The following is a 23448-nucleotide window of genomic DNA, read 5'->3' on the forward strand; positions in this document are numbered from 1 at the left end:
CCAAAACAAGCCGGCAGCCATTTTCTTGTAAGGAGAACGGACTCGTTCGCGAACGGCTCATTGTGGCAACTCTGTGTGTATCCCGAAAAATAGTTTGTATGCCAAGGTAAAATGTTCATAAATGTAACGTTCGTAAAACGAAAAGTTTGTAAGCCAAGGGGTTCGTAAACCGAGGTATCACTGTATTATTATTTTTGGGTGGCTTTTCTCTACAGTCCTTCCATTTAAAAAAACAAACAAACAAACAAACAAACAAACAAACAAACAAACAAACAAACAAACAAACAATACAGATAGAGAGCAGGCACACTGATTGTAGAACTGTGGGATTTATTTTCAGTACGTTCAGGTCGTCTCTTCACAGATGGTTGGCTAAAGATGACAATGGAATGTTGCAGCTCAGATTTGTTTCCTTGCATAAAATGGTCACCGTCGCCAAAAAAAAACAACAACAAAATGTCTTTCTTTTCAGACCAACCTTTGACTCGGTGACCTCACGCTCTACCTCGAGTGCGGTTAGTCTGTTTATGCGAATTCAAGGTTAGGGAGGGTAGCCAATGACCAATCGCCTACTTTGGCTTCTCTTGGGTCACTTTGGGTCACCTCATGTCACCGTTGGATGTCGCACGAGTGGAGTTCATGTACTTATAAAGCACCTGGATCAAGAAAGACACATTCATGATTTCTTTATCGCCAAAAAAAAAAAAAAACAAAATTAAATAAAAATACAAATAATCAAAAATCAGGAGTCTCCATTGTGAACTCTAGTGACGGGGGGCTGCATGAAGTCCTTAAAGGGCCCCAGGGCCTCCTTCAAGGCCGAGCTGACCTCTGACGAGGAGCATGTGATGCATTCCACCAAAGTGGGATACAAGGCAATCACTTGAGCCCACGTGCTGTCGTCCACTGAGTTGGTGAGAAGGAAGAAAACAAAAAAAATAAATACATTAATAAGTGAAGGAAAGCAATCACAGAAGTCATACCTACAGGCACATGGAAATGAGTTTATCCCACAAACGATGAGAAGGTTTCTTCAGCCATCATCTTTGAAGGTGTCGGACGTTTTGCTTGTCATCCAAGAGGTTTCGTCAGTGGACTAAAATTTTCTGGTAGTTTAGAGGACTACCCCCTGCGGCTACACTGATTACTTCTATTGTCCTGACTGATTATTTCTATGCCTGAGTATGAGGTATACGACTGACCTGATTGCCCCATTTGCTCTGGTATCACCTCATCAGCGTAACAAAGTCTATGTTGCCTAAGAAGTCGGTTGTAGGATTGGATTTGCCTTTATTAGTCTCGCAGTGGAGAAATTTACATTTCACAGCAGCAAAGTTATGAGGAAGGATCCAAATTGAACCTCACCCTACCATGGCGATTTAGTGAAGGATTTTGCTGTTACCTTAGACTCGCTTCTTTCATCAGAAAAAAAAGTTAATTCCTAAGTTAGATGGGTCTGGAGTTATCTGAGCTTGAAATGGGGGGCAGGTGTACAAAATGCAATGCAATACATACATATGGGTTTATATAGCGCTTTAACAACAGCTGAAACTGTAACAAAGCGACAACATGGACAAAAGACAAATGCTGCCCACTGATGGAAGGGAAAAAAACAGCGCTTTATCGGCACCCCTACGCAAGAAATACTACAACCCGAACAAATTCGGGAATGGGGGCAAGGGGGGTTAGAGTGTATACCGTTTTCGGGCTGCGTCTTCTTCAGCGAGTCCATCAAAGTGCTAATGGCCTTCAGGACAAAGATAATTTCGGTGACTTGTTGCCTGAGAAGAAATAAAGCAAATAATAAAAATTAAATATGACTATAAAAGTCCACAAGAGGCTGTGCAATATTCAAATGTGATCATATTTTTTTTGGGTGATGGTAATTTGTAGAAGAAGAATGTTCGAAATAGGCACCTTATATGTTCACAAGAAACCTTCTCATCGACCGTATCTATGCTATCAATGTATAATGACGAGCAAAATAATTTAAAATTAAATTAAATTTAATTCTAAAATTCCAAAATTCCAAAAATTCCAAACATTAAAAAAATTCTAAAATTCCAAAACTCCAAAATTCTAAAAGTCTAAAATTCTAAATTTTTTAAATTAAATTCTACTTCTACTAAAAGTGTTAAAGCTGTCATAATCATGCAGATACGGTTGATGTTGATTTAACAATTTGCTATCTATTCGCTATCTAGCTGGCTGGCTATATATCTATCTAGCTAGCTAGCTATCGATGAACTATATAGCTATCTAGCTAGCTGGCTAGTTATCTAGCTAGCTAAAGTCCAGCTTGCTACTCATCCAGTTATGAATATGATTCAAATAGTTCCGAAGAGGAAAGCATAAATGTTTGCAATCGATGAAAGAAGTCCTTCCGTATCAATTCGAGCTCCAACGATTCACCATGGCGTTATTTATGTCATTTTCCTTCTAATTTCGCCATCAACACGGTGTTTTCAGATGAAAAAAAGTAACCAAAATGCATTGTGTGTCGTTTTCTCGGTCACGGGAGTTCCCTTCCTGACATCACTTAGGGGATCGTCATCAATTCGAAAACAAGACTTCCTGAATATTCAGCGCAGGTCTTAAAACGTAAAATATAGCTATATGTGCTGGAATCTCTGTAAAATACGCTCAGTAGAAGTTATTTGAAGTCATTTTCCAAATTATGGACGCAACTTGGTTGTCCTTTAACATCTGTTGCATCCATGTTCCATACATGTAATTGTACCTGGGCAGAGGGCAACGCCCACTCAGGCGCTCGTCCTCTACGTAACGCTGGAGGACATCCTGGGACCTTTTGAGGAGAACGGAGAGCGCCATACGCGAAATGAAGCCCTCCTGAGGCGTGGACGCCTTGTTGCTGAAGGAAAACTGCAGCAACGTTTCAAAGCACACCTTAGAAAACTCCTCCCTCATGCGGACGTCGATCTCGGCTTCTGTGGGGGTGAGGGGGGGTAAACAGAGAAGGGAAGCAAATACATAAGACGTGGTGACGGTTGCAGAAGAATTTGCTGCTTCGGAGGCAAGGTGGTCGGATTCAAAGATTTAAGTAGATTAGTAGATTAAAGTGTGTTTATTCATCGCACTACCAAAATATTGATTCAGTCGTCATATATGTAACAATGTGTCATTTTCATAATAGTAATTTGTCTCTTAATTCTAACATATCCTAACGATCTTATTTTTAAACATACATTTGTCAAAGTAAAATAAACGGTAATTGAAATGAGCATGTGTTACTTTCTGAGAAAAGGGGGAAAAATAGATTCAAATCAGAAATCTGGTAGAGCACAGGTGTCCAAGTCGAGGCCCGGGGGCCAAATCTGGCCCGCCACCTCATTTTATTCGGCCCGCGAAAGCGAATCAAACTTGGTAAATTGCATGATGCTTGCTAAAGTCCGAACCAAAATTTCAAATTGTCCCTTGTAAACCACAATAACGGTCATTATTGTTTTACTTCAAATTTGGAAAGTAGTTATTCATTAATTTGTTGTGCATTCAACACGTAACATCCGAGTTACGACCGGGTTCAGTTCAGACAAAACGGTCGTAAGTCAAACGGTCGTAAATTGAAAAGCATTCAAAATGGCCGATGCAAGGTTTATACGACAGAATATTATAAAATGTCAATCTGTTGTTATTAAAGAACGTTTTCTATTGACCACTATGATATACCAAACTGCTTACAGTTCAATTATAAATCATAACTTTTAGTGTCATTTTTATCATTTTATATTATCAATTTTTATTACTGTGTCGTTCTGCTGACCCAAATACGCATGGCTTCCCACACATACGGGCTGTTTAAAAATCGCTCTCCCTGCTAACGGAGAAGCCAGAAGAGGTCGCCCAACACACACGCTCGGGCTTAGGCGTACGCCGAAGGAAAAAAGTCTCAAAGAGGCGGTGGCGACGTGGGCCCGACGCAGCGTTTTCGTTGCGCCGAACCCGCGCGATCGAGCGCCGCCCCGTGTTTTGTATCCTCATTTTGTGTAATGTTGTAATATTCTCTGTAAAAATAAATGAGGCATGCTGAATGTTGAGCGCATCTGGCAACGCAGCCACAACGCTATATATGGTCCTTTGACAGCGATTAAAAAAAAATAGTTTGTGTACAATGCTGAGAGAAGCTCTCTGCGCTCCGGCAAATAAACATCCTACTTGTTCAATCTGATGTCGTGGTCGTAAGTGCGGGTGGTCGTAACTCGCACCGGTTGTAAATCGAATGTTACCTGTATATGTCATATGTGGGTGGGATTAAAAATTCATAACGGGCCCCCAAGAGGAATCCGTAACCACAATGTGGCTCGTGGAAAAAAAAAAAAAAAAAAAAAAAAAACATGGCTACCCGCAGCCATGTCTAAAAATGGCGGCTGGCATCGAGTTTCATCTTACCCGTGAATGAAGGCGACTGTGAGTGGATGGAGCCTTTGTTGAGCATGGCCATGATCTGAGCCACAAAGTCTTTGGGGATGAACGTGGCGAAAGGTAAAATCTCGTTGCTGATCAGCTGCACCACCTAATCAATGAAAAACACACAAAGTCATGTGTGTTGTTGTTGTTGTTGTTGTTCCGGCTGTTCACGAGATTGACCCACCTCCACATCGATGGCTTCGTTCTTCTGAAATTCCTGAATGGATAAGTTATCCGGAGAGGAGCTGGAAAAGCACATGAAGCTGGATGAGTGACCTACATACCATAAATATTGAATAGCATAAAATGTGCATTGGATAGCATAACTCATTCACTGCGAGACAACGTGCAAAAATATGTCCACTGCAGTGCCAGGGTTTTTGTCATTTTCACTCAAATTTCAGAACCCACAAAATACAGTGATAACTCAGCTTATGAACGCTTTAGTTTACGAACTTTTCGCCTTACGAACATTAAATTCGCGAGACTATAATCTTGGCACACAAACTAGTTTTCGGGAAACGCACAGAGCGCCACAATGGCTGGCGGAGTAGTGTTCGGCAGAAGAACATCAAACCACACGGTCGAACAGAACAGCGCCACGGTGGCTGGCGACCTAGTTTTCCTTCACCCCCTTCCTTTGAGTGCAGACGTGGTTTGTTATCGAGTGGATACTTTTGCTATTATGGGACCGAAAAAGACCCCACCACAGGCTAGTGGTCATGCTTTCCAATTCCTGAATACATTTGGGAATGGGAGCAAATAATATTTTTTTAATTAATATTTGATTTCCAGGAGACATGTGTCGCAAACCCTTTTTTTCCCATCAAGTCTCCCCCACGAAAAAAATTAAAAAAAGCGTGATTCCTAAAAATGTCCTGATAGAATAATTACAATTTTGAGCTTGTATTTTTGTCATGAAAACCAGTCGATTGAGCTTCAGGTGACACAAAAAAAAGGGAAAAAGAAACCTTTTACCTGACGAAATGAGTCATTATGACAAATGACCGCGAATAAAAAATGGGATCCTACACAATCGCGATGATCATTTTGGGCCGTCGTCATGCAGCCAAGCAAATTTCCCAAAACGTCTTCAAAAAAAAAAATCCACGGGCGCAAATAACATATGTTCCGTACCTTTTGGTGAAAAGAAAGTCTTCAAAGGCGCCGGCCAACTCGGGCCACATGGTGTCGAACTTCCCGGATGAGGAATGCTGGCGGGCCACCGGCAAACCGATGGACAAAACCTTCAGCAGGGAGGAGACGGCCAGCTTCCAAGTGCTTTCCGACGGACACGCGTACTTCAAGCCCAGAGGCGTTCGCAGCGTCTGGAAATCGACGAGAGGAGACACCGGACCATTAAAACCAAAACAAACCCCACCAAAAAAGTCGTTTTCTATGTTTAACTCATGCGCTGCCAGACGATGTGGATAAAAATGTGTCCACATTAGTGCCAGGGTTTTTGTCATTGTCACTCGAATTGCAGGAACCACAGAATATTCACTTTTACGACTACAAACATTCAAGAAGCCTTAGACTATTAGACTATAAAAACCAGGGTTTTTGTCATTTTCACCCGCAGAATACAGATAAAATCCGACTTACGACCGAGTTCCATTCCGACCAAACGGTCGTAAGTCAAAATGGTCATAAGTCAAAATACATTCAAAATGTTGACTAGAGACTCGTAAACTCCCCCCTCTGGTGCCATCACACGGTCGATTGCTGTGTGGGAGTGAGATGCTGGCTGTGTGGTCGTAAGTACAGGTGGTCGTAAGTCGGATGTTACCTGTATTAAGTTTTAGGACGACATCAACATTCAATACAGCATAGGAAACCTTAGACTCTCTTCTTACTTCAGAAAAAAATGAGTTCATTCCTAAGTTATAGGGGTCTGGAGTTATCTGAGCTTGAAAAGGGGGGCAGTGGTACAAAATACAATACATAACACCAAGGAGCTACAGAACTGTGTTCAAGTGAGATGAGGAGCTTCAGTTCTACCGAAAGCAATGCTATGCACCAATCTTACAACATCTTGTTGCCTTGTCTGGCTAGCTATCTCGCTAGCTATGTATTATCTATATGGCTATCTAGCTGGCGAGCTATGTAGCTAGATATCTATCAGCTATTTTTATCCACATGCGCCAGCGTTCACTCAACACGGAATAACTCAAATAGATAGAAAGTTAGCTAGCTAGCTAATAGATAACTAATAGATAGCCAGCTATCTAGTTAGATAGCAGATACGGCAAATGTTCATGCACAACCAAAATGCAAATATCTGCCATTCAATATCGCGTTAGAAACCTTAAGACGCTTTTCTTTCATCAGAAAAAAAAGTTAGAGTTAATTCCTAAATTATATGGGTCTGGAGTTATCTCATCTTGAAATGGGGGGTGGATGTAAAAAATACATAATATAATACATACATATTGATTTATATAGCATTTTAACAACAGCCAAAGCTTTAACAAAGCGCTAACATGGACAAAAGGCAAATTCTGCCTCCAAACATTGCCAGATGTCTGACCAGCGCTTTATCTGCACCAACCCCCCTCCCCAGGAATGGCAGTGAATGAGTTAACAGCCACTTCTAATGCCCCCCCCCCCCCTTCACTCACCTTAATGATGCTCTGCAGGACCTTCTCGTTGATGACCGCCTTGTGGCAGGCCGTTTTATGGTAAAGCTCCACCAGGACTTCCAGGGAGCGCTCGGCGAAGGGCACGTAGTTTAAGGCAACCCACTCCGCCTGCGAGGTGGGTGTGGGGGGTGGGATATGACACACACACACACAAAAAAACAAAATGGCAGCATTAGCATCCAATCATAAAATGGCCGCCGATTTTAAGATGGCCGCATCACGAGGCTCGGCTTTGATTGACACTGTTGTGGAGGTGTCGGCGAAAAATGGGGTCGCGTTGCCATGCGCAAAACCGATCATAGGCAGACGTGGAGAGTTAGCGTGACATAAACCTCCATGACATTGTCACTCAAAACCGAGACGTGCGTTCTAGTGAAAAGTGGACCACGGTTAAAGCAAAAAAGAGGAAGAGCAAAAATTTAATACATACTTAAAATAAATAAATTAAATAAAGCAATAAAAAGGGTGAATGAACACCAAAAAAAAAAAGAAAAGGAAATAAATAAAATAAAAAGGAAATTATCAACTACTAGGCTATTGGAGAAACGGATGACCCCCTTTTATTTTGAAATAGACGACCATTCAAATTCAACAGAAAGACAATTTGTTGGCGTCTGCCAAAAGATGTTTCAAAATAGTTGGCTTTATGTCCTAAATATTTGTGAACAATCTTATTGGGACATTCAGTGTATTAGCTAACTATCTAGCTAGCAATCTGTTGGCTATCTACTAGCTGTCTAGCTAGCTTTATATATGTGTATTTAATAGTGACATTCAGTGTATTAGCTAAATAAGTATCTAGCTATCTCGCTAGCAAGCGATATAGCTATCTAGGTGGCTAGCTATCTAGCTAGCTATCAGTTGGATATGTATTAGCTAACGTGGTCCACAAAACTAGCTATCTCACTAACTAGCAATATAGCTATTTAAGTGCTAGCTATCTAGCTAGATATCTATTGGCTGTCAATTAGCTACCTACTAGCTGTCTAGCTAGCTTTCTATCTGTGTATTTAATAGTGACAGTCAGTGTATTAGCTAATAAATTAGATATCTCGCTAGCTAGCAAAATAGCTATCTAGGTGGGTAGCTATCTAGCTAGCTATCTATTAGCCAACGTGGTCCGCAAAACTAGCTAAATATATAGCAAAATATAGCTATATAGTTATCTAAGTGGCTATCTATCTGTATTTAATAGTGACATTCAGTGTATTAGCTAGCTAACTATCTAGCTATCGCGCTAGCTATCAATCTAGCTAGCTATCTGTCGGCTATTAGCTATCTACTAACTGGCTAGCTAGCTTTCTATCTATTTACTTTTGCGTTGAATGAACGCTGGCGCATGTGGCTGCCACTGCTCACCCACAGAAAAACTTCTCCTGTGACTGTAAAGTGATGATGAGAGTTTTGAAAGGCGCTTATAATTGAAATGTATTATTATTATTACAAAAATAAAACAAGCCACAAACAAGCCAGAGCTCAGTCAAGACACCAAAGCTCACGAGGGGTGGGGGTGGCTGGGGTGCCTTAAATAATCAGACAAACACAAACGCCAACCACCGCGGAGGAAGTGAATGGCAGGCGGCAGAACGCGGAGTGAGCGAGAAGCTCTCATGCAAATTTGATCGCTTATCCCGCTGACTCCCCCCCCCCGGAGGAAGCTGGAATGCGCGAACGGTAGTGCGGGTCACGGCACGTTACAAAAACAAAAGGGAATGTAAACTCACCGGCGCAAAGAGCTGGATCTAAAAACCAGTCAGTGAGTAGTCCCGAGAAACAGAATGAGAAGAGATTTGAAATTAACGTTGCACGTTCGTTCTAATTATTATTATTATTTTTAGATCAATAAAGTGAAGTCATCCAGAGAGATTGATTGGGAAACATTTGATCAGTTGGATGAGACCACCCGCGACATCCATTTTGGAATTTAGTTTGCGTCAACAATTTAAAGACGGATTGAAATTAGAAAGGGTGGGCTGCGCCGAGTTGGAGGTGGACAGAGGGGTGTCGCTAGTCAAGCAGAATTCGGGGTTAGTACTGGAAATGTTTATTAGTGCGATTGTCCCCGCTTGCCGGCGTTAGCGGAACTTCCAAAGTCGAGCAAAAAAAAATGATTATTTTGATTATATGGGGGGAAAAAAAACATAAAACGACTTAGCGGACAGCCATTTTGCATTTCCGGGTGTGCTCACTTTTGTTGCCATGACTCTAGACACGAATGGCTATTCATTGACGCACAAAAATAAAGAAAAAAAAAAATATTGATCCTCAATTTAGTACAACTTGGGAGGTTCCACTGTTCAGCGTGAGCCGGACTTGTTTTCAAAATGAATGTTTTTATGCCTTCAAGCTGGACAATAAGGAAGGAATTATGAATAATAAATCGAGCGGATGATGAGGGGCGGGTGAGACGGGTGAGACGGGGGAGGAAACAAAATGGCCACGGTTGTGTCTGAAATGTTACCTGGTTGTATTTGGCATTGGCCACGTGTTTGGTTTCCATTCTGCCATATTGCGGAGGTTTGCACGAGAACTCCACGAAAAGCAGCAGCTGTTCAAAGATGGCCGGGTACATGACCTGCAGGTTCTCCGGGCCCACGCAGATGGCCTGCGGCGTGGAGAAGAGCCAGAAAAAAAAAAAAAAAAAAAAAAACCACTGCTGATATCCGTCAAGGAGACGCTGTCGTCATCCGTCGGAATGTGACGGGCGATTGGAAGATGCGCGAGCGCTATTCTAACGACATCTGCTGCTTTCGATTTAGGATTGTCGCCGTTTGTTAGAAACGCCGTCCGCTAGCTAATGCTACGTTCACGTTTTGGCTAACCTGCGCGACTGCTGAGATTGTAAGAAAATGGGTTTAATGTAATTTTTTTTTTTGCGGTTGGACAAAACACCACATGGCATAGGAAATCTAAGATATAAAAATAAATAATATAATAATAAAAATAAAATTATTGTTTGAGAAGAACATTATCTGTCTAGATAGCTACATATGTATGTATCTATATATAATGTAATATTATATTTACAATTAATTATTATCCTATTAATACAGTAAAGTCTCGTTATATCGATATGGGTTATATCGATAGTACTGCTTATTACGATACTATTTCTATGAACGCAAGGAGAAAATTTACATGCCGCAGGATCGGATATATCGATAGTCCGGTTATAGCGATATTTTTTCAGACTATCGATATAACGAGACTTTACTGTATATTTCTAAATATTTTAAATAAAATAATTATTAAAACGTTAATTGTACATATTTTTTACAAACGATCTCTCTCTCTTTCTATATATCTATATACATATACATACACACACACACACATACATACACATATATATATATATGTATATATTCCATATTTTACATATATACATGTAAAAATATGTAAACATATATTTAGAATTATTTAGTATAAATATAATTCTATATAAATAATAAATACATATTAAAACATTTTAATTCTATATATGTTTTACAAATATTCTATATCTTTTGAAAGTATTTTATATATATTAAAAATATATTTAATGTAATATTATATTTAATTATTATCCTATTAACATATTTACAAATATTCTATGTTTAATATATATATATATATATATATATATATATATATATATATATATATATATATATATATATATATATATATATATATATATATATATAAAATGTATATAAAAAATGTAAGATTATATTTATAGTTAATTATTATCCTATTAACATATTTATAGATTTCTACATAAATAGATATTAATTAAAACATTTTAATTCTATATTTTTTAAACAAATATTCTATATATTTTAAAATACTTTATACAAATTAAAAAATACACATACATAATGTAACATTATATTTTTAATTAATTATTATCCTATTAAACAATTTATACATTTCTGAATAAATATATATGAAAATGTTTAATTCTACATATATTTGTAAAAATATTTGACATTGATATTTAAATATGATTATCAAAGCGTCGTGTCATCCCCGCTAGCTCAGCTGCTGCCGATTGTCTGAAAGCAAAAAGTTTTCCAATTTTACCTTCTGCAAAACGTCGAGAGCGGTGAGCACGGCCTCCTGCAGGCCGGTGAGCGCGGCCTCGGTGTAGGAGGGCAGGATGAAGGGGGAGGCGTCGCTGCTGATGGGCACCGACACGGCGCCGTGAAGGATGACGCCGAGCTTCTTCAGGTCCTCCATGCTGAAGTTGGCCTTGACGTGCTGGTAGAGCGGCGGGAAAATTTGGACCAGCGCCGTGAGGAAAGGTTGGCTGGGGATGAAGGAGAGCTTCTCCGTCTGAGCGCCGGGCGGCCTGGTGCTGTCCGTTCCCGTCCGGTACCACGTGTTCCAGGCGGACCACCACAAGGCCAAGTCCTCCAAGGCCGACTCCTCGCCCGGCGGAGGGGCCTGCAGCTCGGCGCCGTTGTAGCGCGTCAGCCGCTCCACCAGCGAATCCGAGCGCACCAGCGGTCTGCCGGGACCCGACGCCGACAGGGGATCGATGAGGACGGCGGGCGGCACCCCCATGGCGGCGAAGGCGTCCGCCGTCTTGTCCGAGTCTTTGGCGGCGGGCGTGACGATCTGCAGGATCTCTTGAAAGCTCTTGAGGGCGGCCAGGGACACTTCGTTGTTCTTGCTGAGCGCCGCCGACTGGATGTGGGTCAGGAGGACCTCCCAGGCCTCGAAGAAATCACCTGTGGGGTCAAAGGTCAACAAATTGTTCTTCAGCTTCTTTTTTTCATGCATATATACATATACATATATATATATACATATACAGTAAAGTCTCGTTATATCGATATTCAAGGGAGTCCCAAAAAATATCGATATAACCGGGACTATCGATATATCCGATATCGATATAACGAGACTTTACTGTACACACACACACACACACACACACACACACACACACACACACACACACACACACACACACATATACAGTAAAGTATCGTTATATCGATATCGGATATGTCGATAGTCCCGGTTATATCGATACTATTTCTATGCACGCACGGAGAAAATTACATGCAAACAGGGTCGGATATATCGATAGTCCCGGTTATATCGATATTTTTTCGGACTCCCTTCAATATCGATATAACGAGACTTTACTGTATATATATATATATATATATATATATACACACGATATACACACATAGATACATATTTATATATACACACATATGGACACATATATACACACGCGCGCATGCACGCACACACATATTATGCGCACACACACATACACACACAAACACGCACACGTACACACACACATACATACATACATGCACACACACATACACGCGTACACACACACAAACATTTGTTTTATTAATTTTTTTACAGGCACACGCGTGCACACACACACACACTTATTTATGAAATCCAATGAGAACATTTATGAAATCAAATGCTCCTTACTCCAGAATGAGGGACTTTTTGATTGTATTTTTGTTGTGGTGCTTGACTGACTCACCCAACTTTTGCAGCAAGTAACGCCTGGTGTTGAAAATGCGGGCCACCCCAGCCAAAGTCAGCACCCACGTTTCGGCCCACTGTTTCTCCGCCGTGTCCCTCGAGTGGTGAATTAGGATATTGCCGCCACCGGACTCGATCTTCTCCTTATCCGCCGTGGTGGACGACGTCCTGACGCAGTTGAGCAAGTGAAACAGCACCTAAAGCGGCATAAAGATGAGCAGACCATTGAAGCTCATGAAAAAAAAAATATATATATATATATATATATTTTTTTTTTTTTCAAAAGGTCATCATCACGCTTGGCCGCTGACCTTCCAGACCACAATATGCCACGTTGGCTGATGCAGCAAAGTCCCGTGCGCGGCGATGGTGGAAAATAAGGTCTGGCCGGCACTTTTGCGCACAGCGGGCCTCGGATCCACGCACAGCTGGCCTAATTTGGCATACAGGCACAGCCAGAGGCAATCGAAAGGGGGCGCCGGGTGGAAAGGCCTGTTTAGGGTCTCTCCTTTCTCCCGGGCTTGCTTCTGCTGGGCCTCCTCGTCTCTCACCAGTTCCTTTGTGATGGCTTCCCCCCTTTGGAAGAAGTAATCTGAAATGTTCCACTGAGGAATGACGAAAATAGGAGAAGCATGTTATAATAACAACAACAACAACAACAATAATAATAAAAACAATAACAATAATAATAATAATAATAATAATAATAATAATAATAATAATAATAAGAATACTACTTCTACTACTACCATCACTAATAATAATAATAATAATAATAATAGATTTTTTCAATATTTGAAAATGTATTCAATTTTGTTGGCATAAAAAATAAATCAAAATAAATTATTATGTTTTTTTTTTTTATTTTGAATTTTCTCAATATTTGAAAATGTATTCAATTTTTTTGGGCATAGAAACTCAATCTAAGTATATTATTATTATGATTTTTTTAATTTTGAATTTTCTCAGTATTTGAAAATGTATTCTAATTGTTTTGGCATAGAAACTCAATCTAAATAAATTATTATGAATTTTTTCAACATTTGAAAATGTATTCTAATTTTTTTGCCATTAAAAAAACAAGCTAAATTTAAAAAAAAAATCAATTTTTAAAAGATGCATGTTAATAATAATAATAATAATAATAATAATAATTTGTTTCAATATTTGAAAATGTATTCTATTTGTTGGCATTAAAAAATCAATCTAAATAAATTATTATTATGATTTTTTTTAATTATTTTGAATGTTTTCAATTTTGAAAATGTATTCTAATTTTTTGGCATAAAAAATAAATCTAAATAAATAATTATTATTTTGACTTTTTTAATTTTGAATTTTCTCAGTATTTGAAAATGTAATCAAATTTTTTTGGCATAGAAACTCCATCTAAATAAATTATTATTATTATTATTATTTTCAATATTTGAAAATGTATTCTAATTTTTTTGGCATTAAAAAAAACAAGCTAAATTAAAAAAAAAAACAATTTTTAAAAGATGTGTTAATAATAATAATAATACATTTCATTTCTAAGCGCCTTTCAAAACTCTCACTTCACAGTCACAGGATACATTTTTTTCTGTTGGGTGAGCAGCGGCAGCCACACGCACCAGCGTTCACTCAACCTGGCTCACGAGGACAACCTAGCGTAAAAGCTCACCAGGAGGCCAATGGAGGTGAGGCTGATGTTGAGTTCCTGGTTCTGTAGGCCGAAACTTCCGGCTACATCCACTACAATCTGGAGGCACGCGCAAGGCATGGTGGGTAGGAAGTCGGTCACCACCAACTGCAGGCACTGGAAGGCTGTTCGGATCAACGACTCACTGAGGACGCGACGGAGATACGGAGGAGATGAGACACTAAAGACGCGATTAATGAGAAATTTGACCGGCGCTTACCCTTGATCATTGCGGATTGCTCCTATGACACCCAAGACCAGGGGCCAACCGGGGCCCAGACTGTCCCCTTGGCTCTGGAGGATTTGGAGGACGCTTTCCAGCTGTTTCTGGCGGATGTCGGCGTGGAGAACGTTGGAAAGTTCCTTCAGGGGGTTGAGCAGTAGAAGCTGCAGTCGCTTGGAGAAGACAACGACACGGAGGGCGGTGAACTTGGTTGTTGAGATTGACAGATGTGCAGGATATGACTTTGCCATATCACAAACAAATGCAAGTCGTACTTGAAGGACTCTTGGCAGAGATAAAAAAAATGTCATAAGATCAAATGTCATAAATGACATTTGTGCATTTTGGTGACAGATGTTTCGTTTAAAACATTTTTTTTCGGATGAAATTTGGGTGTTTTTCCGAAGGCTAGACCGGATTAATGGTATTTCCATTCACTTGAATGGAGAAAGATGATTTGAGACAGAAACAGATTATGGTTAAAAACCCAGTTTTGACTGTAGCTCAAAGACTCTTGGCAGAGATCAAATCATGGCATTTGTGCATTTTGTTGACAGATGTTTTGTTTTAAAAAATATGTATAACAATGTTTGAGACATAATGACATACAGAATTTTAAATAGTCAAACCTCTGTTTTTGAACTTCACATTTTTTTTGGTGGACAGTAGTGTTTTTAGAAAGGCCAGAACGGATTAATGGTATTTCCATTCACTTGAATGGAGAAAGATGATTTGAGACAGAAACAGATTATGGTTAAAAACCCAGTTTTGACTGTAGCTCAAAGACTCTTGGCAGAGATCAAATCGTGGCATTTTGTTGACAGATGTTTTGTTTAAAAAAAATATGTATAACAATGTTTGAGACATAAAGACATACAGAATTTTAAATAGTCAAACCTCTGTTTTTGAACTTCACATTATTTTTTTTTTTTGTGGACAGTAGTGTTTTTAGAAAGGCCAGAACGGATTAATGGTATTTCCATTCACTTGAATGGGGAAAGATGATTTGCAATATGGTTTCAAAAAGCAATTCAAGCATTATTTGCTGCTCCATTGCACAAATAAAGTAAAATCTCGTTTTTCCAACATCTCGATTCTCGACCAATTTGGTTTTCGACCAAAAATGTACGTTTTTTTGATGCCTCGGTGGGTTCTTGACCAAACTGAGCGCACTTGAATGCACCACTCGACTCCTGTCGGATTCTTTATACGTCACTTCCTTGTGTCGCGTTCCATTGTGAGCAGGCGTGTTTTTATTATTCAATCATGATTTACCAAAAGAAAGCAAACATTGATAATCATGAGAAATATTTCGGTTTTAAACCAAATCAGTTTTGGAACCGGTATCTGGAACGGATTATGGTTGAATAACAATTTTGACTGTACCTGAAATACTTTTGGCATTTGTGCATAAATGGCATTTGTTCATTTTGGTGACAGATGTTTCGTTAAAAAAAAATAAAAAATAAATCCGTTATTTATTGACTCATTTTGCCATAGAGACATACAGAATTTTAAAGGACAACCGACATCATTTTTTAATTTCCTAACTGACATCAGAAAAACGTTTTATAGCATCTAAAATACCTAAAACACGCAGGCTAATGTTTTGAGTCAAATGCAAAACACCAATAAAAATGACATAGTGTCCAAAATCTGTAAAAAAAATTGAGCTGCAAATTGGCCATTTTCAGAAAGTCCCGCCCCCAGTTCGTGACGTCACGCCAAGACGTCTTGCATTGCTGAAGAATCAAAACAATGGCTTCAGATTTGGAGAATATGCTTTCTTGTTACACATCCAGTTATGAATATGATTCAAATAGTCCTGAAGAGGAAAGCATACATGTTTGCAATCGATTAAAGAATTTATTCCGTGCCATTTTGAGACAACATTGGGGGGAAATGGATCACCAAAAAAGAGGCAGAAAATGTCGACCGAGCTCTTGTGATGAATTAATCAGCCCGTTTCCACAGGCTGATAAATTCCTTCCATGGAGCTTGGTCGCCCTCTTCTGGCGGCTTTTTGGTGCAACACGAGGTTTTCAGACCAAACAAGCACAGCAAAATACACTGACATGATGGAAGGACTGCTACAATGTGTCCTTTTTTTCGGTCAGGGGTGTTCATTCAGTGACGTCACATACGGACTCGTCACCAACACAAAAACAAGACTTCCGGAATATTCAGCGAGAGTCTTAAAAGGTAAAATATAGCTATATGCGGTGGAATCCTTGTAAAATACGCTCAGTACAAGTCATTTGAAGCTATTTTACAAATTATGGACACAACTTGTCCGGAGATGTCGGTTGTCCTTTAAATATCGTTAAGCGTTGTTGTAAAACAAACACACAGGACTATAATCGCATTGGTAGGGATCAACAACTTCATTTATCATCACAAATGTTTTTTTTAGGGCAGGGCGGGGCTTCATCTTCAAACAATCCGCAATGGTGTTCACCAACGCTTTTCAATTTCAAATGACCGAAATTTCTTGGGCAATCAAAAAAGCCCGAAGTCGCACGTCGGGCTTTGCTACCTGATTCTGGCCCAGCGGCGGTTCGTGCTTGTAGTCCAGTCCAGCTTTGATGAGGGCCGTCAAGGCCTCAGCCCCCCACTCTCTCATCCTGGAGTTTGGGTGTTGGCAAACCTGCGGGACACATCAGATACACGTAGAAATGCAAACACGGACGCACAGACGGGAAAAACTGGCATGCGCTTTATAGTTCATATGAAAAACCGTAGAAGGACATTAATCAGATACAGATTAATCTCATTGTCCTCGTTTATTGCCCGAGCTATTTTTAACTCATTCACTGTCAGACGATGAGCAAAAATGTGTTCACTCCACTGCCAGGGTTTTTGTCATTGTCACTTGAATTCCAGGACCCACAACATATTGAGTTTTAGGACTACTGTGCCGATGCGTATGTGGAACTGTCGCGGCTTGGAATTGAAGCGGATTTATGCGGGACAGGAGATGTGAGACAATCCGTTTTCGTCATTGGATGCTTCAGCTGTGTGTTTGCTTTCAACATTCAGCAGTAGACATGCACATTCAACCAAGACGCCCTTGATCCACTGGTGAAACCGACGCTTTGATCCTCTCCTGTTTCATCTAGAACTGATTCATGTCACAACGAGGGTACAGCAAGTGCTGAAGAATGAATGACTTTGTGTTGTCATGTTATTTATGATCTAGTTTTTGTTTTTTTGACTTCAAGATGGCGCCGCAAGAGTGGCTGCCTTTCCAGCATTTCATGTATTTTGTTTTTCTACTTCTTTCTTTCCTTTCCTCTTCCTTTCATAACTTTGCTGCTGTGGAATGTAAATCTCTCCATTGCGAGACGAATAAAGGTACACTCAATCCAATCCATTACAGCGTTTTAAACCTAAGACTCTCTGCTTTCATCAGGGAATAAAAATAGTTAATTCCTAAATTATGTGGGTCTGGAGTTATATGAGCTTGAAATGAGGGCGGCTGTCCAAAATACAATGCAACACATACATATTGGTTGATATAGCGCTTTAACAACAGTTGAAGCTGGAACAAAGCGCGAACATGGACAAAAGGGGAACTCTGCCCTCATGTGGAAAAGAAAAAACATTGCCATAGGCCATAGCCAGCGCTTTATCAGCACCCAAGCATGAAAAAAGAAAACCCGAGTGAGTTAATGTCATCATATTATAAAAAAAACATTAATTTAACAATTCATATGTCATTGTAAGATTGAATTGAGGCAAGTGGACAATTCTTTTCAGATTTTTTTTTTTCTTGTGGTTTTGCTTGCGCCCGCACACTCACGCACAAACACATAACACAGTGCCAGATTCTGTTTTGGCAGCAAATCAAATTTCGAAATCAAGACTGTAAGCACAGACGACAGAAACTTAACTCCCACCATGTTGGAAAGGGGCAACCAAATGGACAAAAAGCCAAAGAAGTTTGGATGAGAGTATGCTGGCTTACCTTCTGCAAAACACACAGGAATGCAAAAGAGAGAGGGGAGATAAGAAAGAAAATGTGAAAAAAAAGTCTTATCTCACGAGGGGAGTCTCCTCTCTGTGATATGAATGGTCAGAATAGCCGTTTTCAACCCCCCCCTTTTAGGCAAAATATTGTGTTTCATGTTACCTCTAATAAGTGTCCAGTCAGAGGCCTCCACAGAATCTCGATCCGATCCATGTTCACCAGACCCGTCTCCAGGAGCTTGGCCACGGCAAACAGGGACGGCTCCTGCGCACACGCGAGATAATACGGGTTGAAGTTTGGTTGACTTTTCTTTTCTTTTCCCCTTTACACTTGGCCAAATCTCTTCAAACAATTGAAGGTAACTGGCATGCCCTGGCATGTAGGCAAGGAGAGCCAAGGTCAGTGGTGAAGTGAAAAACAGAAATATAGCTCCTCTGACTTCAATTCCTTCTGTCATTCACTTGGACAGTGGTGCTCAAATGAGTTAGCTAACTAGATAGCTAGTTAGACAGAGAGCTAGCTAGCTAGATAAAGAGATGGCTAGATAGAGAGCTTGCTAGATAAGGAGAAAGCTAGCTAGATAAAGAACGAGCTAGATAGCAAGCCAGATAGAGAGCTAGTTAGAAAAAGAGATAGCTAGCTAGATCAAGAACTAGCGAGATAGAGAGCTAGCCAGATAGAGAGCTAGCTAGAAAAAGAGATAGCTAGCTAGATCAAGAACTAGCTAGAGAGGTAGATAGAGCTAGATAGAGAGCTAGCTAGATAGAGAGCTACCTAGATAGAGAGATAGCTAGATAGAAAGAGAGATTGCTAGCTAGCTATAGAGCTATATAATAATAATAATAATAATAATAATAATAATAATAATAATAATAAATTTAATTTCAAGCGCCTTTCAAAACACCCAAGGACACTTTACAATAAAAACAATAAAACAAAGCACACTACAATAAAACAATAAGTAAAAAGATGAATAATAAAATAGCAGATTGAACTAGACATATAGAGAGCGAGCTAGATGGAGAGCTAGCTAGCTAGAGAACTAGCTAGTTAGAGAGCTAGCTAGATAGAGAGCCAGCTAGATAGAGAGCTAGCGATACAGAGAGCTTGTTAGATAGATAGAGAGCTAGCTAGCTAGAAAGCTAGTTAGATTGAGATCTACCTAGATAGCGTGCTAGCTAGCGAGATAGCTAGATAATAGTAAAAATAAAAACATGCAGTGTCCCAGTGTAATAGTTGTTGCCGGGCGAATATGCCCAATGAGGCAGATTAACACTGGGGCAGGAATGTACATCGGATGAGTATTTGCTAGTCCGCAAAATATCGTTCCGTGACGTGCGAGGTCACGCTCCTTAAATGCACACCCCCAACGCACCTTGTTTGTCCCGTAGGCCATTTCCATAGCTTCCAATGAAAGAGAACATAAAGCGTTGATCAAGTGATGAAGGGAAACGTCATCCAGGTACCTAGATCACACAAGATACGGCTCACTTTAGCGCTGTGACGAATATTTGTAGAGTAGCACGACGGGTACTCACTGGGAGCTCTCAAAAAGCCTGGAGAGAATGTTGGAGATGACGGGCAGGTCGGTCATCACAGCCGTGGTCAACACCTGAACGGGAACGGAGACAAATCAGTTGTCAGGTGATGGCCAGCGGGCTGTCGTACGGCGAGCGGCGCAGGGCGAACGTACCGTACTGGGTCCCTCTGCAGCTCTGCCGGGTTTGAGGGCGCCGCCGGCGCTTGGTTTCAGTCCGAGGATCCACACCAAGTGCTGGGATCACGATGATGGGGAAGGAATATGGATTTATTGGTGGAAATAACAATAATACATTGATACCTTGGCTTACGAACTTAATTGGTTCCCAGAGTGTGTAAGGCGAAATGTATGTATCCCAAAAAATAATTTCCCATAGGAAACAATTAAAATGAGAATAATCCGCTCCCAAGTCCCCATAAAACATCATTTTATACTAAATAAGCCTTAAAACGACACAAAATATACCTTATATTATGTATAAGAAATGTGCTATGGTATTATAATTAACGAAATAAACCGTACTTAGAATAATAAAGTTGTTTTATTGACCTTTGTGATGGTCGTTGATGGCTTGATGGAATGGAGTGGCCGCTTTCCTCAGCATTAAACACTTGATGAGGAACGTAGCCTTCTTCTTTCACCATCTTGAGGAATGATCCCTTGGAGGTGCTTTCTCTGTGATAATTTTACCTAGTTCCTCATCAATTGTGTTCTGTTCAGCTGGGTTGATAGCTTTTTGCATTAAGTGTACAGATGGCTTGTGCGGGGCATTTGTGGAGCCTGATTGATGGGATATTTTAACCTTGCAGTCTACACTTTTCAACTGTCAAAGTTGAAACGATTCCAAATTTCACTGTTTTCTATCCATTTTATCACTCTCTCCCTGTTGTCTGCCTGTCTCTTTAATGTTTAAACCACCCCCCCTCACTGCTGCGACACATCACGCATTGTGGCAGCTCCGTGTGTATCCCGAAAAATAGTTCATATGCCAAGGTAAAATTTTCATAAATGTAATGTTCAGAAAACAAAAGTTCGTAAGCCAAGGGGATCGTAAACCAAGGTAGCACTGTAATAATAATAATAATAATAATAATTTATAACTCAAGGTCAAGGTCACTTTACAGTCACAGGATCAGTTTTCCTGTGGGTGAGCAGCGGCAGCTACATGCGTTAAGTTCTTCATTTTTGTAATCTTTTAATTTTTTTTGTTTAAAAAAAAGATTTTTTTTGAGTTTTTAAAAAGAAGCGCAAAGTAGACAAATCTATTTTTTTATATTCATTCTAATCGCCGTGCAGAACCAGTTGGCGCTCATACCTGCAGAGTGGCCAGGACCAGCTGCCAGGAGGTGCCCAGCACGGCGCCGTGGCAGTGGGCCAGGTTCAACAGAGTCCGCATGCACTGAATGTTCTTGGATGTCAGCTTGACAAAAGAGACAAAAAGAAAGAATTGAAAGCAACGTTCATCAGCAACTTTCTCAATCCAGCGCCTGGATTTTCCTACCACGACGGTTCCTTGTGGCTGGGCGCTGAGTGGCTGCCCGACCGCCACCACCTGCTGATGAGACTCGCTCGTCGGGCTGATGATCTGCACGTTCTGGCCCTGAATCGAATACGCTGTTGGAAAACAAGAAAGACAATTTAAGTCACCAATCCAGAGAGCCCGCAGGAGAAGTTCTTTTCATCAACTCAACAAGGGCTGAAGGGCATAATAATAATAATAATAATAATAATAATAATAATAATAATAATAATAAAATAGTAATAGTAGTAACAGTAATAATAGTAATAATAGTGTTAGTAGTTGTTAGTAGTGTTAATAGTAGTAATAGTAGTAATAGTAGTAATAGTAGTAATAGTGGTAATAGCGGTAATAGCGGTCATAACGGTAATAGCGGTAGTAACGGTAAAATAGTAGTACTAATACATTTCATTTATAAGCGCCTTTCAAAACTCTCAAGGTCACTTTACAGTCACAGGATTTTTTTTTTCTGTAGCAGCGGCAGCCACACGAGCCAGCGTTTACTCAAACCGGAAGTAACTCACATAGATAGAATATATAGATAGCTAGCTAATAGGTAGGTAGCTAACTAGCCAGCCAGCTAGACCGCTAATGGATAGCTAGCTAGATAGCTAGCCATCCAGCTAGACCGCTACTAGATAGCTAACTCGATAGCTAGCCAGCCAGACCGCTAATCCAAAACTTGCTCGGAAATTAGATTTTGGTCTCCCAAAAATACAAAAAAATAAATAAATAAATAAATAAATAAATAAATAAATAAATAAATAAATACTAAATACCCCCCCCCCCTATGAAAAAAAATCTAATTTCTAATTTAAACACTCACAACTCGATCAAACACGTTAAATTCACATATTTTTCATGATATTCTGACACGTCAAAATGGCATTTTCACAATACCTCGAACATTATTTGAGGTGTACGTTATTTTCGACCAGGGTTGCAGCCTTGCTTACCTTTGCCGGACAAGTTGGCGGCGTTGCTGCTGAGAACGGTCAAGGCGTAATGCGGCGGTAGAGAAGCCTTGCAGATGGCCGTGATGAAAGCGTCGCGCGGAGTCACCAGGCCCAGGCGGCCGCATAGCGAGGCCATGGTCAGTTCGGCCTTCAGGATGTTCTCGGTGGCTGTTTCATCGGTGCTACAAAAGAATACGTGGGCATTCTAAGTGTACTGTTGGAGGTGGGTTTTAGGGAGATCGCACCGAAGGAATCATCAGCGCATATGTACTGTGGTAATATATGGGATATACAGTGATACCTCATCTCACGAACGCTTTAGTTTACGACCTTTTTGCCTTACGAACATTACATTCACGAGAATATAATCTTGGCATATGAACTAGTGTTCGGCGAAAGAACACCAAACCACATGGTCGAACAACGCCACGGTGGTTGGTTGACTAGTTTTCGTCACCATTTTTCTTTGAGTGCAGACATGGTTTGTTATCGAATGGAGTACTTTTGCTATCATGGGACCGAAAAAGACCCCAGCACAGGCTTGTGTTAAGCCGAATAGGACACAAAAGAAAATTACGGTCAAGCAGAAGAAAGAGATCCTCGAGAAACACGAATGAGGTGTGCGTTTGTGTGACTTAGCGTCCCAGCACCAGTACGCTAAGTCGACCATTGCTAGGTGTGGCTAAGGGTGTTTCCGTGTTGTCTAAGCAACGGTCTCAGGCAATAGAAGAGTTTGAAAAAGAGTTTGAAAAACTCTTCTATTGCCTCTATAAAGGCCAGAGCTACCAGAAAAATTTTAGTTAGCTGACGAAGCTTTTCGATTGAGGAGCGAAAAGTCCGACACCTTCAAAGAAGTACAGATGACGGCTGAAGAAACCTTTTCATCGATGTACTGTGATTCACACTGCCCCGCCCCTTTAAAAAAAATACAAAATGTCCATGTCGCAGGCTGCAAATGGTCCACGGGCAGTAGGGTTGACA

At 40.3% G+C, this 23448-nt stretch overlaps 1 protein-coding gene across 2 annotated transcripts in view; it reads right to left on the minus strand.

The window, feature by feature from the left end:
* Window positions 1-310: 310 nt before the first annotated feature.
* Window positions 311-23448, minus strand: part of mon2 (MON2 homolog, regulator of endosome-to-Golgi trafficking) — a 36083-nt gene continuing 12945 nt past the window's right edge. Inside the window, exons 14-35 of one of the 2 annotated variants that reach the window (XM_088996161.1) lie at window positions 22468-22649; window positions 21494-21606; window positions 21308-21412; window positions 20146-20226; window positions 19991-20064; window positions 19828-19918; window positions 18615-18716; window positions 17019-17129; window positions 14480-14655; window positions 14242-14404; window positions 12890-13183; window positions 12577-12775; window positions 11133-11782; window positions 9529-9672; window positions 8792-8809; window positions 7047-7175; window positions 5563-5753; window positions 4610-4670; window positions 4408-4531; window positions 2741-2948; window positions 1699-1781; window positions 311-906 (exon numbers count right to left, since the gene is read on the minus strand). In XM_088996161.1, the coding sequence (XP_088852287.1) occupies window positions 743-906; window positions 1699-1781; window positions 2741-2948; window positions 4408-4531; window positions 4610-4670; window positions 5563-5753; window positions 7047-7175; window positions 8792-8809; window positions 9529-9672; window positions 11133-11782; window positions 12577-12775; window positions 12890-13183; window positions 14242-14404; window positions 14480-14655; window positions 17019-17129; window positions 18615-18716; window positions 19828-19918; window positions 19991-20064; window positions 20146-20226; window positions 21308-21412; window positions 21494-21606; window positions 22468-22649 (3463 nt within the window). In that variant the 3' untranslated portion in view covers window positions 311-742. The remainder of the gene's footprint in view (window positions 907-1698; window positions 1782-2740; window positions 2949-4407; window positions 4532-4609; window positions 4671-5562; window positions 5754-7046; window positions 7176-8791; window positions 8810-9528; window positions 9673-11132; window positions 11783-12576; window positions 12776-12889; window positions 13184-14241; window positions 14405-14479; window positions 14656-17018; window positions 17130-18614; window positions 18717-19827; window positions 19919-19990; window positions 20065-20145; window positions 20227-21307; window positions 21413-21493; window positions 21607-22467; window positions 22650-23448) is intronic. The other variant, XM_088996162.1, reaches the window with a different exon arrangement.

The sequence above is a fragment of the Hippocampus bargibanti genome, linkage group LG05, assembly GCF_051943395.1.
Source record: "Hippocampus bargibanti isolate YZ-2025 linkage group LG05, ASM5194339v1, whole genome shotgun sequence".
Classification (NCBI taxonomy): domain Eukaryota; kingdom Metazoa; phylum Chordata; class Actinopteri; order Syngnathiformes; family Syngnathidae; genus Hippocampus; species Hippocampus bargibanti.